Genomic DNA, 17474 nt, shown 5'->3' with positions numbered 1-17474 from the left:
GATGTAATGTTGTTTTAGTTCAAAAATGTAATGTAAAGAAACATTAACTATCATGCATATATAAAATTTAATGTTGTTTTACAGGAAAAAATAACATAAAAAATGAGTCTAAAATAATTATATAGTGGGAGACCATAAAACTATAAAAGCTAATTCAATTTGAAGTAGATCGTCTTCCATGAACATGCCTGTCATGAACATTCCTGGTAGCTATCCTAGTCGGTGAATACTCTTCAATGGTTGATTCAGCTAAATCCAGTCGCTCTCGTGCATGAGTGTATCCTACTGTCCCCTCGGGAATCTCCCTACAAGAGAGCATTTGTTGTAACCTTCTGGCAAATGTCCTCACTACACCCTGCATTATAACGATGACACACAATTATATAAACAATCACAACAAAATTATATAACATAAACAATGTAGGTAAACAAACCAACACACCAGATTATGAAGCCGATCTACGATGCTGCGACACTTCATCAGGAATGTCACGTCACAGTCTGGGAGCAAGACTCGGTCGATCGTCATCGGCAGCATGAATAATATAAGGATGAGATATCATCCTAAACCAAGGAAGGTAACCATCAACACAATCAGATGGGAATCTGCCGATGACCATACCCTTAACCACATGATTATGATAGTGCAACCAAGCATCATCGATGGCCAGTATGTCCTCATCTTCAACAACGAGTGGGTCTCGAGGGATGGACTGCTGAAACCCAAAGTACCTCAAAACACGCTCAGGCAAATATCGACACAACGTTTCACCAATCCTGATCCATCCTGAGAACATACAAACACCATAAAAAGGACGAGTCTTCCTAAGTGACTCATAAGACTGAATCATATGTCAGCGCATCCAAGTGTACCCTAACCTCTAAGAGGGTGGAACCTTGCCTCGGTGACTCCCACTTCGCAGCACGCGGTCTGTCTTCCATGTACGAAGACACCAGACGCCTTCTTCCCAACGTAGGTAAGTGCTCATATATCCAACTCTACAAAATAGAAAATTACAAATTATTTCATAATCCACAGCGAAAAAATTTAACCAAATAAATTTGTAAACTAAATTTGTACCTGTAACAGAGTCAAATAACCTGCCATCTGTTTGGTCGAAGCCAAGCTGACATCTCCTAGCTGCTCATACATATATGCTAGTGCAACAATGCCCCAAGCATATCGGTCACATGCGTGTACGTCTCTAAAGAGCAAAAAATATGACACGTGAATGGATGTGGCAATCTTATCAGCAAATATACTGCATCCAACTAGATGCAACAAGTATGCCCGGGCAGCGTACTCCCAATGCCGCTGCTCACAGTGCTCAGCGTAAATGTATCGAAGCCAACTCAATCTGACTTTCGCACCGTGAGCTGCATGTAACTCAACACCAGCTCTCCCACCATCCACGCCTAAAAGCTCCACAATGGCACGTCTACTATCTTCAAAATCTACTTCCTCCAGATTACATAACTGGCCTAAAACTGGGAGGTGCAGCAACGATGACACATCATCTAAAGTCACGGTCATCTCACCCACAGGGAGATGGAAACTACTGGTCTCGAAATGAAATCTCTCTACAAATGGCAGTAGTAGACCCCTATCCACATAGTCATAGGAGATGCCTACCAGAGAGATCAGACCATAACCATTAACGATGTCTCTAATGCCCTCGTGGCAGGATCCTAATCTGTTTAACTTCTTCCCATGGGAGATCAACTTGATCTCTTCCCGTTCCTAAACAATAATATTTAATATAAAATTATTTCAACTAAATAATAATAATTAGAATTTAAGTTTTGCACTTACTTGACCTTGCCATATCGCATAAGCAACATGGTGAATGTAATGTGTCAATACTGAAGTGTCTAATGGACCTCCAGGAAATCCACCTTCAGCAACATCCTCATGATCCTCCTCCTGCTAAATATCATGCTTCTCAAATGCATGATCCTCCACTACATTCTCAACATCAACATCAGACTCAATTGCTCCACGTCTTCTGCGAGCAAAAGTAGTAGGTCTCCACCTTTCATCCTATGAGGAACTCTCTCCGTGATGTGAAGATGAACCTCTTCGAGTACGAGCCATATCTATTCTAACTTTCTTTATTAAAAATATTATTAAAAAAATCATAATAACTAATTCAAAACAATTTATTTAAAATACAATCGATTTAAGTAATTCATTATAAAATTAAAAAATATATTATTACAAACAAAATAATTTAAATTTCTAAAAAATTATAAATATTTCAGATAATTATAAAAAAGTAATTAAAACATTTTTAACTGATTGTAAAAATCTAATATTTCAGAAAACAAAAAAGTAACAAAAAATCTTCTAACTATAAAAATAAACTATAAAAAAAATTAAAACAAATAAATTTAATCAATTTAACTAATTCCTTAATATATTATTACAAATAACAAACTATACATTCTATAAATATAAGAAATTAAAAATAATTATTAAATATATACAAACTAAAGTGTTTCATTAAAAAAAAATAAAGTTAATTCAAATCTTAATATAAATAAATAATTAATTCAAATATAACAATTTTATTAAAATAAAAATGAAATAAGTATAAATTAAAAAATTAAAACAATTTTTTTTAAATAATTATAACAGAACATTTAAAAAAATTAAACAGAAAATTTAAAATTATAATAACAGAATATTTAAAAAAATTAAAAAAGAAAATTTAAAATTATAATAACAGAATATTTAAAAAAATTAAAAAAGAAAATTTAAAATTATAATAACAGAATATTTAAAATAATTATAACAGAAAATTTAAAATAATTAAAACAAAAAATTTAAAATTATTAAAACAGAGAATTTAATATAATTAAAATTATTTCATTCAAAATAAATAAAATTAATTCAAATCTTTATACAAATAAATAATTAATTCAAAAATGACAATTTAATTAATTTAAAATATAAATAACTATAAATTAAAAAATTAAAAATGAAAGTTTAAAATAATTATAACAGAACATTTAAAAAAATTAAAACACAATTTAAAATTATTATAACAGAACAATTAAAATAATTATAACGAAAAATTTAAAATAATTAAATAAGAAAATTTAAATAATTAAATAAGAAAATTTAAATAATTAAATAAGAAAATTTAAAATAATTAAATAAGAAAATTTAAAATAATTAAAATTATTTTATTCAAAATAAATAAAATGAATTCAAATCTTTATATAAATAAATAATTAATTCAAATATAACAATTTAATTAAAATAAAATTCAAATAACTATAAATTAAAAAATTAAAACACAATGTTTAAAATAATTATAACAGAACATTTAAAAAAATTAAAACAAAATATTTGAAATAATTAAAACACAAAATTTAAAATAATTAAATAAGAACATTTAAAATATTTCAAGCATGTGAAAAAAATAAACACAAAACATTATAGGAAAACATAATATAATTAAAACAAAAAAAAATTAAACCTACGTCGGATCTGGACATCCGATACGTGCCGAATCGGATATCGACATCCGATTGAGCCCAAGTCGACTCTACATATTTGATTCACACACAAATTTGCTTTACATTTCAAACAAACAACTTCTGCTATGTATAAAAAACTACACAGACCAACGTCGCAAGGACGTTGTGTGCTTGCATGGACGCTGGGTAGGTGTTTGTCTATAGTGGGCGACGCAAAGATATTAAAACCTTAATTAGGGATAGTTTAATTTTTTCTTAGAAATTTGGAGGTGCAGGACGAAGGACTTGGATGTGCAGGGTGAAACCCTCCAAAATAAAACAAGTGTTAGCTTTGTGCCAAAAATTTGACTTGGCCCAATATTAGTCTGTACAAAAAAGTACGGGATTGTTTTTTGCACCCATTGATTTCCTCCTGAACTCCATGAATTTGAAAATTCTCTCTTTGTTCTTTTTCAATTAAATGGTAACGGAGGTTCAAGTAGGCACACATATTGGTGGATTGAGATTTTATGGAGGAGTTCAAAGAGGTATATTTTGGAGCGGTTCTAAATTTTTTATTTGAAAATTTTTATCGTATTATTCAAAAGTTCTTTAAATTGTGTATAAATTGTGTATTCTATAAGTGAAAAGTGAATTTTTTTTCATGTAGTATGATCGATAATTTGACATTTGAAATAGATTTCTAAATTGTGTAATTTATAATATAATCGTGACTTTGAGAATGTGTAATCTGAAAGTTAAAATATAATTTTAACTTTTGGATTATATATTCTAAATTCTATCATAAAAGACATTTTTTCTTTTGGATTACATATTCTAAACTTTTAGGTAAAGAAAAAAATTTCCAAATACACAATTTGAAAGGCGATTATAATTAAAATAAATTTGGATTATATGTAATCATTCCCCTTATCAATCTAGGAAATTCTTAGATCAAGTGGAGTATGTACAACAACAAAAATCAACCAAACAATATAAATTTCAAACACTTACCATTTACAATAACAATGTCAACAGTGATGATGTGATGATAACAAGAAAAATGACAATTGTTTCTTACAGGTCATATATATCATGTAAACATTCCAAAAAGCATTACAAGTTTCCAATCTTAAATGTACTCGTCGAGGGACATTGTGTTTGCATCAACGAGTAATAAATATGGTAATTAATGAATGTGATGAATGCTCATAGTAAAATGTGTTATTTATAATTGTTTGTGGGCCTTTACGAGATAGGTTTGGCCATATGGTTCAATTACCAATTAATCTTAGATTATCATGATAAATTGTGGACCTCCTTGGCTTAATTTGTGGATTATTATGATTAACAGATCAGTTGGTCATGATCTCGTCCTGGTCAAATATGCATGAGCCAAGTACATATGTCGATGCCGACATGTACTCGACCAAGAGCAGGTCCTATATTGTCATTGATGGAAACCTATATAGGAAGCTTGGTGGAGATCCATCGAGGAAGCTACAACTTGAACTGGGTTAAGAGAATTGAAAAAGAAGAAGGACTTCAAAACCTCTAATATTGTGGAGATGGTGTTTCAAACTTGTTTTTCCCTTCTCTTAAGTCTTGTAAATATGTACATATATCTTTCTTTAGGCATTGTATTTGGGCTAAGGACCTACCTATCCAAGTAGCTTATTAAATGTAGAGGATTTTGAAGATTTCACTTCATCCAGGTTAGATGTCCACCAAATACGTGCTTATAGTCAAATGAAAACCCTTTGAGTATACTTTCAAAATAAAACACAATTAGCTCATTTGGAGTTCTGTAGAAGAAATTATGAGTCAAACAGTCAGAAAATGTCATAATTGCAAACATGTTATCAATTGGACTATTTTGGGCTTCTAGCATCATTTGAACCTTGGGAAAGTGAGGATCAACCTTTTAGCTTGTTTGAAGCCTTGAAGAACATTCTAGAGTTTGAAGGAGGCTCTCATGCATCCCTCTTGGACGACTTCAAAGGGAGAAGGCTCCCATGCATCTCCCTTGGACAGTTTCAAAGGGAGATGACTCCCATTGACCCCACTTAGACAATTGGAAGCTTCAAGAAGGAATCTAGTTCAATGTACTCTCCTTCCTCCTAAGTGTTCTCCTTCTCCTATAAAAGGAGAGGCTACCTCTTGTAAACATAACTTGGAAATAAATGTTAGTGAAACTTTGCCAAATTGTAATCTCACTTTCTCTAAGTTCACTTAGGTTGTTTTCTACAGAGAATCTTCCTAAACCTTTACTTGTAGGTTGGCTATTGATGGATCGACAAGTGTACCGAATCGCGCAAGTAATAGAAAATGTTAAGACCAAGTATCGTATCCCAGAAGACTCTTGGCACTAAACAGTTGTGTGATGGCTCGATTAATTAAGACTTAAATAAAACGAGATTGTTGGTTTCAAATGAAAAAACATAAAATTAAATATGAATGCAAATTGATCAATAGTAGAGTAACACAGAGATGAACAAATGTTGTTTAATATGAGATGAATATGTTGTTAGGGTTTGATTTCACCAAGTTTACTCTCATGTATATACGAATTCTTCTTTTTACATTAATGTTAACGTCACTCATTAAATTACTTAGAACCCGATCCCTCGGCGCAATAAGCCTGCCTTAATTCTTAGTTCGTGCAATTCCTAGCGTTCCTAGAAAAATAAGTCTGAAGATCAAGAGCTTAAGACGACCGTACTCAAACCCTTATCCTTGAGAAATATTACCTTTGGGAGAATTCAACAAGAACCTGAATTGTAAGGAACCTCCTGCCACTCATGCAATTCATAAATCATGCTACTAAATGAGTCAAATAGAGCAAGCATTGAAACAGATGAATTCCTTAATGATTAATGAAAAAGAATATAAATTAAGAATCAATTCAAATACATGATAGTTCACAAAGTTACATCATCCCCCAACAACAAATAGAGTTTAGTTCCCCATAAACATGGAGAGACTAGATGAATAATGAAAAAGCATGAGATAGTGAAACCCTAAAAGTAGAAGAGGAAGCTCCCGCCTGTAGATCCGCCTTCAGAGAGTAGAAGAGTGTGCTGTTGTGTTGCTCCAGCCAGAGATACCAAACCTAGGACTCCTGGGTCCTTTAAATAGAACAAAAGATGGCCTTGATCACGTGGAACCTGCAAGCAAGTAGTTCAATCACAGAAAATTTGGGCAAAATCATTCATGTTCCTAAATTAATAGCAATTATTCACAAAAAACTCTGAAGCCCAAAACTTACACAGGTAAACTCTCAAGTTCAAGAATTCCGAAAAACAACCTCCTCAGTATCTCAATCAAACTTTACCTCAAACACTTATTTGATACTTTTTGAGCCATCACCTGTATATTATCACATCATGCATCATCTCAACATCAATCAACACACCAGAGCATCGCAAAGCAATACTTATCACAAGACACAACAGTTGGACCAAAGCAGTGTAATTTATCCAAGTAGAGTACAATAACAAAACAAATAATTCAAAAGAAAGCTAATAAAACAGAAACAAAATACAGTCAATCAAAGCAATTAACACAAAAACAGAAAAATAAAATAAATCCAGGTCATAACAAAGATGGCACCCTTCAGTAAGTGCCAGATACAAATCATTAGCTGCTTCAGCTCTATCACCCTCCTGTGCTGGGTTAGCGGGCCATGCCACATAAGCTGCAAATTCATCCTGAGACATGAACTGTCTCTTAGGAATGCGGACGTCAGTGTCCTAAGCAGCGCCTGCTCGCCCCTGTATACAGCAGCCATCCTAGCTTCCATCAGAGATTAGTACATGTATCGCATCTGGAAAGGAGCGGCCTCATGAACCGGCTCTTGAGCTGATGGTGGCACCCTCCTGTGTGCCCTGGGATGCTGTGGTGGTGGCTTTGGATGGCCTGGCTCATCCACTGAACAATAATGAGTAAAGTAAGCTGCGTCCAGCTCCTTTCTTGGACGCTCCAGTGGTGGCCTAGAAACATCAACGCTTGCGGCTTCACAAATGTAGGTGATCAATGAAGGATGTCCCAGGGGTGCCTTGCTAGTTGCACCACGGGCACAACTCTGGATCTCATCAGCTATGACCTGGCCTATGTCAATATTAAGGCCCTTGTGAATACAGTAGAGGAGGATAGCCCTAGGAACAGTGATGTCAGAAACATGAGAGCAAGGTTGGATGTTGGCATGAGAGAATGCCATCCAATACTTCGCCAGAGGCATCATATGAGGTCTAGTAAGGTGGATGGGTGCCCCAGACCGGTTCCTCTGAAAATTCCCTCTAGGCATACATAAGGTCCGCTCCACATCCTCATAATCCACCCCTTCCAGCATGGATGAGGCGAACTGACATTACTCCCCCTCCCACTCTATACCAAGGAAGCAGTTAATAGCATCAGCATAAAAAATAACCCTTTTTCCCCTCACGTAGCTGAAGTACGTCTCTTATTCTCCCCCCAATGCTTTGGCATTTGTGTAAAACTCTTTAACTATGTCAACATTGGCGGGAGAGGGGTATACTGCCAGGTGGCCCTAATCTCTATTGTTCAGCTCCCTTCCAAACTGGGGAGCTAGAGTTGGTATGGAGGCCACCTTCCTTTCCATTAGCAATTTTCTTCCCTCCATTTGTGGGAAGTATCTTTCATGAGCAAGGGTTCTGAACTTGTCTGAGTGAAACTGCTCCTTCTCCTTCCTCTTTGTTCCCTTTTCTTTGGAACCAATGGTTTTAATCCTTTTGCCTGAAGAAGATGCCATTCCTGCATAGAAAAATTCACAAACGAGCCCAGAAACCATCAAGCATTAGTTCCAGAAAATAAAAAACTCTCATTATTCAGAAAGAGGGTATAACAGAGAACCCTCAACACCAACTGCACAAAACCAAATAGCCAAAAACTGAACACAAAAAAGTCAAAATCTACTACTGTCGCTTGCCGCTTGGGCGCCCCTCAGGGGGCGCTTGAGCGGCGCGCGGTGCAGCCAAGCATGACCTTACTGTTTCAATCCTTTTCCAAATCAGTTTCCACCCAGTTTAAATCAAAATTGGCACAATTTAATCAATCCAAACAGTGAGAAATCAAGCATAAACAATATAGGGCATCAAAAATCAAACTTTCTCATCCAAACCTTACATAAATCAAACTTTAAAGTGCTCAATTCATAACCTAACAAGAACTTACTTGATTGGAGACAAGAAAACAAAGATTGAAGCTCAAATTAAGTACACCAATTTGTCCCTTAGCAGCCACACAATCAAAAACCCCAAACTTTGATGGTTGGAAAGTGGAAATCAAGTGAGAAATAGGGTTTTTGGTGGAAAAATGAAGGGGGAAAATGAAGATAGGACTTGGGATAGGTGTTTAGGGAGGATAGAGTGAGGAGAATCTGAGAGAGGGGGCTTGAGCGAACCCTAGAGTGTAAAAATAATGAAGTGGGCCGAAATCTCGCTCAAGCCCCAACTTAAAAACCAAGTCTGCAGTTTTCCTCTACGGCACCCGTCCCTCATTACACACCTTTGTGAGATAACAGGGGTGAACATATCTACTCCTCCATTTGAGAGACCGAGGAAGGAGATAGATTCCTCATACTATACCCAGTACTGCATGCTGGATGAAGAGGGATTGCCAGTACCAGCACCTCAGCCTCCCAGGGCCCACAAGAGAGCCCCACCTGCTCAATAAGATCCATTTCAGATGGGAGACATGCACATGGCATTAGTGAATGCCAGGTTTGATGCATTATATAGAGGACAATAGGCGATATTGAGGAGCATGACATCAGCCTTTCTTGAGCGTCAATTTGTCTCCGGACAATTTTTCAGCATATGTTGCATGGCCTGGGGACTAGGCCCAATTTAGTGGAGGAGGTGGCACGTCCGGAGGAGCTGCAGTCATGGATGAGGATGATGATGACGAGGATGAGGATGCAGATGTAGATGAAGATGAAGATGATGATTAGGATGAAGATGAAGATGATGATGATGTTGAAGACTCAGAGGACAAGAAAGGATGATGAGACACCAGCATTTACTGATGGATGCTGCTAGATCAAGATGTGTCTTTATCTTTATTTTTATGGATGTTGAACTTTGTTTAGTTTGATTTTAATTAGAGTTTGAGTCATGTACTTGGTTAAATGAACAATGTGCTGCTGTAATGGTTTAGTATGAAGTGATAAACTGTTTGTGTGATGATGAGAAGTACGATTGTCTTGTGTTTGCCCTATTGAATTGTGATTGATGTTGAAAAATGATTGCTTTAGCCTTTAAGCATAGATGGTGGTTGCTCATAATTGTTTAAGATAGATGCATGATTTCAATTGTGATTAATATGTTGGGCATGATGTTTATCAAATTATGGAACCTTGAGTTAACCTTTGAGATGTTGAGCTCTAGAGTTTTTGTTGATTGAATGCTATTGCTTTGGAATCACAGTTGATTTTGCTTGAGTTTTGCTGTTGAACTATTTGCTTGCTTATTACAAATGATCAAGGCCATTTGTTCTTATCCCTTGTAAGCCAATGCAAAACTTTCAACGCCCAAAAAAGTTTTGAAAATTTGTTTGATCCTTTGAACCTTGAGCCTAATGTGAAAAAAAATACCTTTGAAATCCTTGCATTAAGTTGAGTAGAATATGCATGTGTGGTATAGGAGAATGGTTCAAGTTTGGGGTTGTTGGGTTGTTAAAATTGAAAAGAGCATTGAGCAAAGTGAATAAAGCAAGATAAAAGCAAAAGAAGAGAAAGGCAAGCTCAATGCATAAAAGTTGGGATTAAGTTGAGAAGTGGTTTCTCAAGTGAAAAGTAGAAAGAGAAATTAATGCTAAACTATGAAGTAATTGTTCACTCTCTTAACTCAAGGAACTTTGTTGTATCTAGAAAAACCAGCTTTCTTCTTAGCCAAGCCACAATACAAGGCTTAAAAAGTCCTTGTGATGATAACTTGCTTGTGAATGTGTTTGATGTGTTTAAATGAAAGGCAAAGTTGAATTGTGTGACATTGTGATGGTAGAGTGAAACAGACACCTCACTATACACCTTTGAGCTTGAGTGACACACTTTCTTTCCTTGGTGAGGAATGGTTCTATGCACTATAGGATAATATTGTGCTTGGTTGTTAATCACTCATAAGGCTTGTGAAACTGTGTGTATTATGTGTTATGTGAGCACCATAGTTGAAGCTTGATTGGCTAAGACTTCATTATATCTTGACTAATCTTTCTAAGATGAGCATACATGAGTGATTTACTTGTCATAGAAGAGAATGTTTTTGGTGTGCTAGACCATTGTAGCATGGCTATGTTGTTTGGGCCAAGTTACATTTCTGCTTGAGGACAAGCAAAGTTTCAAGTTTGGGGTTGTGATAATGGTTGAATTTACCGTTATTTGTGATGCTATTTTGATACTAAAATGACCTTTTTGACTTTGAAGAATGCTTAAACTCCTGTTTTAGGTAAATTTGGTGAATAAGTGAAGAGAGGTTATACTTTATGAATTTGATCACTAATTCCCTCAATTTTGTAGGTTACTGGTATGATTGGAAGAGGAGCAAAAGTATCAAGGAGTTGGAACCCAGGAGGGACAACATAAGCACTGGGAAAGAAGGCTGAAAGAAGGTTGAAGAAGGACCGTAGGACGCCTGGTTGCCCTTTTTAGGGGCCCTTGATCGGTGTCGCACTCCTAGGTCGTCTCTGGAGGACTAAATTGTGGTTCAGGAATTAAATCGAACACGTGATGGGGGGTGGTTTCTGGAAAGTTTGGCGTGAACTAAAATGAATGAAATCAAACACTAATTAAAAACGATTGGTCATTAGCTCAATTACAATGCTTCCAATCAAAGATTAGCAACAAATACTCACTCCTCTAATCCCTAATCCAACACAACCTAACCAACTATGAAAAGATTAACCATGTTTTCAAAATTGCAAACTAAGTGAACGCAATGCTAATATTCAACCAATTCTACACCATACAGTTTCATCAACTAAGCAAAGATTAAACACCAATTGGGCAACTAAGTGTATACCCAATCGCAAGCGCAAAACAGATTCAACATTATGCCAAGTTAGAGCAGTTGAAACGCAATTATAGTCCAAAAATCTCATGGAAACGATGCAATTTCGCTAATGACCAACGAAGAAACCCTAAGCTACCATTAAAACAAAATTACAGCAGAAAAACGAATATGACACGGGCAAAACCGAAAGTAAATTAGTGCAGCAAAAGCTGAACAGAAAACATAATTGAAAATGAAGCACAAAACATAAGCAAAAATGCCATTAAAATTGGGAAACGAAATGGGAAAATGGGAATGAAAGCAAGTGCAGAAACATAAATGAAATTTGGGAAAATGAAAGTGCAATGCAAAGAAGATAACCAAACGAAAATGAGATTGCAATTGAAAATGAAATTAGTTCAATACAAAAGAAGAGAAAGCGAAAGCAAACCTAAACCCCCAAAAAGGGGGGGACTGCAAAAACGCCCAATGCTAGGAACCCTAAGAAGAAAAACGTAAAACTGAAGGGAGAGGGGCTTTCCCAAATCTGATTTGGGGTTTTAAAAGGGCAAAAGACGAAAATGCCCTCTATATGAGCTTCTTACAAAATATTGACCAAAAATAGACCCAAAAGTCAAATCTGACCCAAAACTAACATAAATAAAATTATAAAACGAAATTAAATGGTGTTGCAACCCTCTTGAAGTCCTAACCATAATTCCAAAATTTTCCTGCAATTAATAATTAGAATAATTAGATTGAAATAATCCAAATTAATTAAAAATATGAATTACTTATCAAATTAAGCCCAATTAGTGAAAATGAGACAATAATGGAGAATTAAACATAATTCACTAATATAATTTGGTCCAAAAAGCTAAGTGAATAGTACAAAATAATGATTTATCAAAATAGACCACACTTAGTCTTTTGCACTCCTGGGCAAAATCAAGACGCAAAACAAGGAACAAGTCAAAAGACATCAAGAGAGTGAGACACAACCTTTAGGAAACAAAAGCAGAAATAAACAGATTTGCACAATCCTCAATGAATCCTGGAAAGAGAAAAGGAGTAGACAACATCCAACACAGATAATAAGAGAAAGTAGATACTCATGGAAATCATCCAAGCAATTGAACACATGGCAAAATAATCAATCAGCTCAAGAGGTGAATCAAAAGCAATAGAACCTCACAGATGCACTATCACTATTTCTCTCAAGTGTCTAGGATAAACAATGTCAACTCAACACACTCAAGAAAGCTGTTAAAATAGAATGGCTTAATTTTCAACACCAAGAGGGGGGTGAATTGGTGAAATACAAAAACAATGTTTTCTTTAAATCTTTTTCGCAAAGTAGATGACTTTAAAACCTTTCTTGAAACACAAAGAAAAAGATTTTTAAGTGCAGCGGAAATAAAGTTGATTAAACGCAGTACAGAGTCGATTAAGTAAAAGTGCAGGGATAGAAAAATCAAACATTGCTTTTTATACTGGTTCGGCCAAGCCTACATCCAGTGTCCTTCCTCACCAGGAAGCAAATGCACTATAATGATTAAGGTTTTTACAACAAGGCTTTTATAGAGACCTCCACGTCAAAAATATAAAACACCTCTCTAACCCTCTAATCAAAATATAGGCATACTACACACAAAGACCAGTAGCAAGATGTCCCCTCTCGTGCCGTCTTCAACCCTTTGAGAAACCCCTCAAAGTCCAGAACGCAGCACGTCCTCTTCCTGTAGTCACAACAGGGCAACAACACCAATCTTCCAAGATTGAATTCCTGATCACAAAAACAGACACCTTTAGTGCAGATTTGATCAGATAGTGAAAGCACATAATCCTTGCTCTTCAAGCTATCTCCAAAGATGAACACCACGGTCTTCTTTAAGAGTTCTTGGTGCTTTTCCCAAATCTGTAAGACAACACTAATCTGAAAATTATCACACAATTCCTTAGATTCTCAAAAACTTCTTACAGAATTCAAATTTGCGTCAATATATAGTTTTTCACAATTCTGACGTTCTTAAGTCGACTTTGCCACTAATGACGTCGAATACAGTCATGACAATTATAACAGTTAGTAGCAGTCATAAAAATTAATTGATTACGCAATTAATGCAGTTGATTCACAATTAATGCTTGGTTAAACAAATTTAAAAATATAGTCGTTAGGCACTTTAAGACAAGCATTAACAGAATTTCGAAACATAACAAACTTAGTCAAATGGCTTGCGCACATAGTCGACTTTGTAACAGTTAAAAACATAGTTTTGAAAAACTTTCTCTTACAAAAATTCTCACAGCACACTTTGAAAAAGTTTGTGCAAAGCCACGAGTTTTAATCGACTTACTTCATAATGAAGTCAACTTAAAACTGATGTTTTGCTACACAATTTAAGTTGAACTAAAGTGCATTGGTTTTTCTTTTCCAAAACAATTTTCATGCAATCACAGATTAAATCTCACATATATAACATAGTGAATTGCAATGATCAACACAACACAAACATGTTTTCATATAATCATAATCATGAAAGTAATGAACATGTAACACATACATACATGTGTTATTAATTATGTGTTGTCATCATAAAAAACCAAAAGTCTGAGATTGTAGGTTCAACTAAACCAGAAGCTCTGTTGTGACTACAGGAAGAGGACGTGCTGCGTTCTGGACCTTGATCATTATAGTGCATTTGCTTCTTAGTGAGGAAGGACATTGGATGTAGGCTTGGCCGAACCAGTATAAAAAGAGTATTTGATTTTTCTATCCCTACACTTTTACTTAATCGACTTTGTACTGCGTTTAATCAACTTTATTTCCGCTGCACTCAAAAATATTTTTCTTTGTGTTTCAAGAAAGTTTTTAAAGTCATCTACTTTGGGAAAAAGATTTAAAGAAAACATATTTTTTGTATTTCACCAATTCACCCCCCCTCTTGGGGAGCACTGGTTTAGCTGAACCTACAATCTCAAAGCTTCTGGTTTTTGATGATGACAACACATAATTAATAACACATGAGTTTATGTGTTTCATGTTCATTACTTTCATGATTATGATTATTGTTAACGGTTGAAAATACCATTATTTGTGATCTAATTTTGATACTAAATACACCCTTTTTCACTTAGAAACTTGCTTGGACTCATGCTTTTTCATTAAGTTGTGTGAATAAGAGAGTTGAGGTTCAATTTGATGATTTTATGACTAATTTCCCTTGTTTTGATAGGTAATGAGAGAATGTGGAAAGCCGAGATGAAGTGCTAAGGAGTTAGAGCTCAGAAAGGCCTGGAAAAGCACCAAAAGTAGGAACCGCACGAAGCTTGGGCGCCCTATCTCGAGGTTTGAGCCTCAAAAAATTGACGTCCACCGCCCAGGCGCCCTCGTAGGCCGCCCGAGTGTCGGACCCCGAAGCCTGGGCGACCAATTGAAGGATCAAGCCGTACATGAGGATCGTCCACCGCCCGGGCGCCCTAAATGGTCTTAATTCATATTTAATTTTCTGTCTTTGCATTTGAAACTAATGATCTCTTTTTATTTAAGTCTTAATTAATCGAGTTATCAGACAACTGTTTAGTGCTGAGAGTCTTCTGGGATACGATACTTGGTCTTACCATTTTATATTACTTGTGCGATTTGGTACACTTGCCAATCCAACAACAAGTTTTTGGCGCCGTTGCCGGGGATCAAAAATGTTGACAGCAAGTTTTTGGCGCCGTTGCCGGGGACTCACGATTTAAACTATTCTATTTGTGTGATTCTTAATTAATTTTTGCTTTATTTTATTTTACTTTATTTTATTTTATTTGATTTTAGTTTATTTTATTTTATTCTAATTTTTTATTTTCATATCTTTTATTTTTTTTTCTTTACTTTTATGTTAACAATATTTTCTAGGTTTTGTTTTTAGTTTATGCAGGATAAATTAGAACAAGGAGCAAGAAAAGTTCTAAACCTCTGCTTGAAGGACTTGAGACTAATAGAAGGCCATTGAGAAAGAGACTATCTAGAGTACCTTCTCTAGAAAGAATTTCATAGGTCTTACAATCAGATCAAGAAAACATGGACAACAATGGTGGCAGACGCACTTTGGTAGATTATGCAACCATAGTTGGCCCTCATCATTTTAACAGCATTGCAAAGCCGAGGGTCAATGCCGCGAATATGGAGGTGAAGCCTGCGTTGATCCATCTTATGAAGAGCAACTAGTTCAATGGGCTATCTAATGAAAGTACATATGAGCATCTGACGACCTTTAATGAGATCTACAACACTATGAAGCTGAATGGAGTACCGGATGATGCTATTAGATTGAGCTTGTTTCCTTTCTCACTGGGAGGCAATGCTAAATTGTGGTTAAATTCTTTCCCTGAAAACAGTTTCACTGAATGGGAAGATGTGGTTGCTAAGTTCTTGAGTAAATACTTCCCACAATCAAAGATCAACAAAGGAAAGCAGGAAATCTCTTCTTTCAAACAAGGCATGGAGGAGACATTAGGGCAAGCATGGGATAGATACAAAGGCTTGCTGAGAAAGACACCCACTCATGGTTTTGATGAAGCAACGATAATTATTCTTTTCCTTGGAGGTCTAGGCTCACAGACCAAATTGATTTTGGATGCCTCAGCTGGAGGCAATATCAGGTGTAAGACTCTAGAGGAAGCCTATGAATTAATTGAAAACATGGCTACCAATGACAATGAGATACACAATGAAAGAGGAACTTCATCGCAACCTGAGGAAGTGTTACAGTTACAATCTTATGATGCCTTGCTTGCTCAAAATAAGATTATCACTCAACAGTTAGAGGTGTTGACAAAGAAACTCTCTCAGCCACCAAAGGAGTGCTAGAATGTTTCACAAGTTCAACAACAACTTTGTGAACAATGTGGTGGTGATCATATTAATGGTCAATGTGTTGTGCCTGAGAATATCAATGAAGAAGTTAGTTACATGGGCAACCAGTTTCATCCCAACAATTATAATCAAGGGTGGAAATCTCATCCTAGCAATGGACAAAGTCAGTTTGGGCAAACTGGTGGGCAATTCAATAGACCACCACAGCAGCATCAACAATGGTAACAACAACCCTCTCTATCTGACAGAACTATAAAGCTTGAGGAGACTCTCCAACAATTCATACAGGCTAGTCTTTCCCCTCAAAAAAGCACTGAAGCTGCTATAAAGAATCTGGAGATGCAGGTTGGTCAATTGGCCAAGAAGTTGGAAGAGACACCTAACAGAAGTTTTGGGGCTAATACTGAAGTTAACCCCAAGGAAGACTGCAAAGTTATTGTAAGCATGAATGAAGAAAGAGAAAAAGAGAGAAAAGAAAAATTTGAGATGAAAGAGAGAGAAGAAAAAGAAGAGAGAAAAAGTGAGATTGAGGAAAAAGAAAAAGAAAAAAATAAGAAAATTCTTCCTTACCATGTGGAGTGTTCAAAAAAGAAAAAAGAGATGCAATGAGGGTATTTCGATGAAATCTTCAAGAAATTGGGGATAAAAATTCCTGTAACTGAAGCGTTACAACAAACCCCTGAATATGCTAAGTTTTTGAAGAAACTCCTCAAAAGAAAGAAATATTTAGAGGAGGACTCTATTGAGATCCAAGGTGATTGTAGTGTGATCTTACAGAAGGCACTTCCTCCAAAGGATAAAGATCCCGAAAGTTTCACTATTCCTTGCACTATTAGGAGGCACAAAATAGGGAAAGCCTTAATTGATTTAGGGTCTAGTATCAATTTGATGCCCTTGTCTGCACTTGAAAAGATTGGTGGTCTTGAAGTCAAGTCTGCAAGAATGACTTTATGCATGGCAGATGATCCACCAAAAGGCCCTATGGTGTGGTGGAGGATGTGATAATTCAAATTGACAACCTTAAATTCCTGGTGGACTTTGTTGTTATGGAGATGGGGGAAGATTTGGAGATCCCTATTATTCTTGGAAGGCCATTCATGAAGACGGCCAAGGTAATCATCAATGTTGATGATGGAACT

The 17474-nt window shown here is 35.8% G+C and overlaps 2 protein-coding genes across 2 annotated transcripts; both read right to left on the bottom strand.

Annotated features, from left to right (window-relative positions):
* Positions 1 to 494: 494 nt before the first annotated feature.
* LOC108324606 (protein MAIN-LIKE 1-like) lies at positions 495 to 7184 on the bottom strand. The gene is made up of 5 exons (XM_017557547.1): positions 7092 to 7184; positions 1814 to 1924; positions 1082 to 1741; positions 897 to 999; positions 495 to 787 (listed from the first exon to the last, which is right to left on the bottom strand). The coding sequence occupies exons 1-5, from the start codon at positions 7182 to 7184 to the stop codon at positions 495 to 497; spliced, it is 1260 nt and encodes a 419-aa protein (XP_017413036.1).
* LOC128195976 (uncharacterized) lies at positions 6821 to 11995 on the bottom strand. The gene is made up of 2 exons (XM_052875245.1): positions 11923 to 11995; positions 6821 to 8238 (listed from the first exon to the last, which is right to left on the bottom strand). Exon 2 carries the CDS (start codon positions 7814 to 7816, stop codon positions 7274 to 7276), a length of 543 nt encoding a protein of 180 aa, XP_052731205.1. The 5' UTR covers positions 7817 to 8238; positions 11923 to 11995; the 3' UTR covers positions 6821 to 7273.
* Between the last annotated feature and the right edge of the window lie 5479 nt (positions 11996 to 17474).

Source organism: Vigna angularis, chromosome 3 (genome assembly GCF_016808095.1).
Source record: "Vigna angularis cultivar LongXiaoDou No.4 chromosome 3, ASM1680809v1, whole genome shotgun sequence".
Lineage (NCBI taxonomy): Eukaryota > Viridiplantae > Streptophyta > Magnoliopsida > Fabales > Fabaceae > Vigna > Vigna angularis.
The sequence above is the reverse complement of the archived record's forward strand: the minus strand, read 5'-3'. Positions and strand labels throughout refer to the sequence as shown.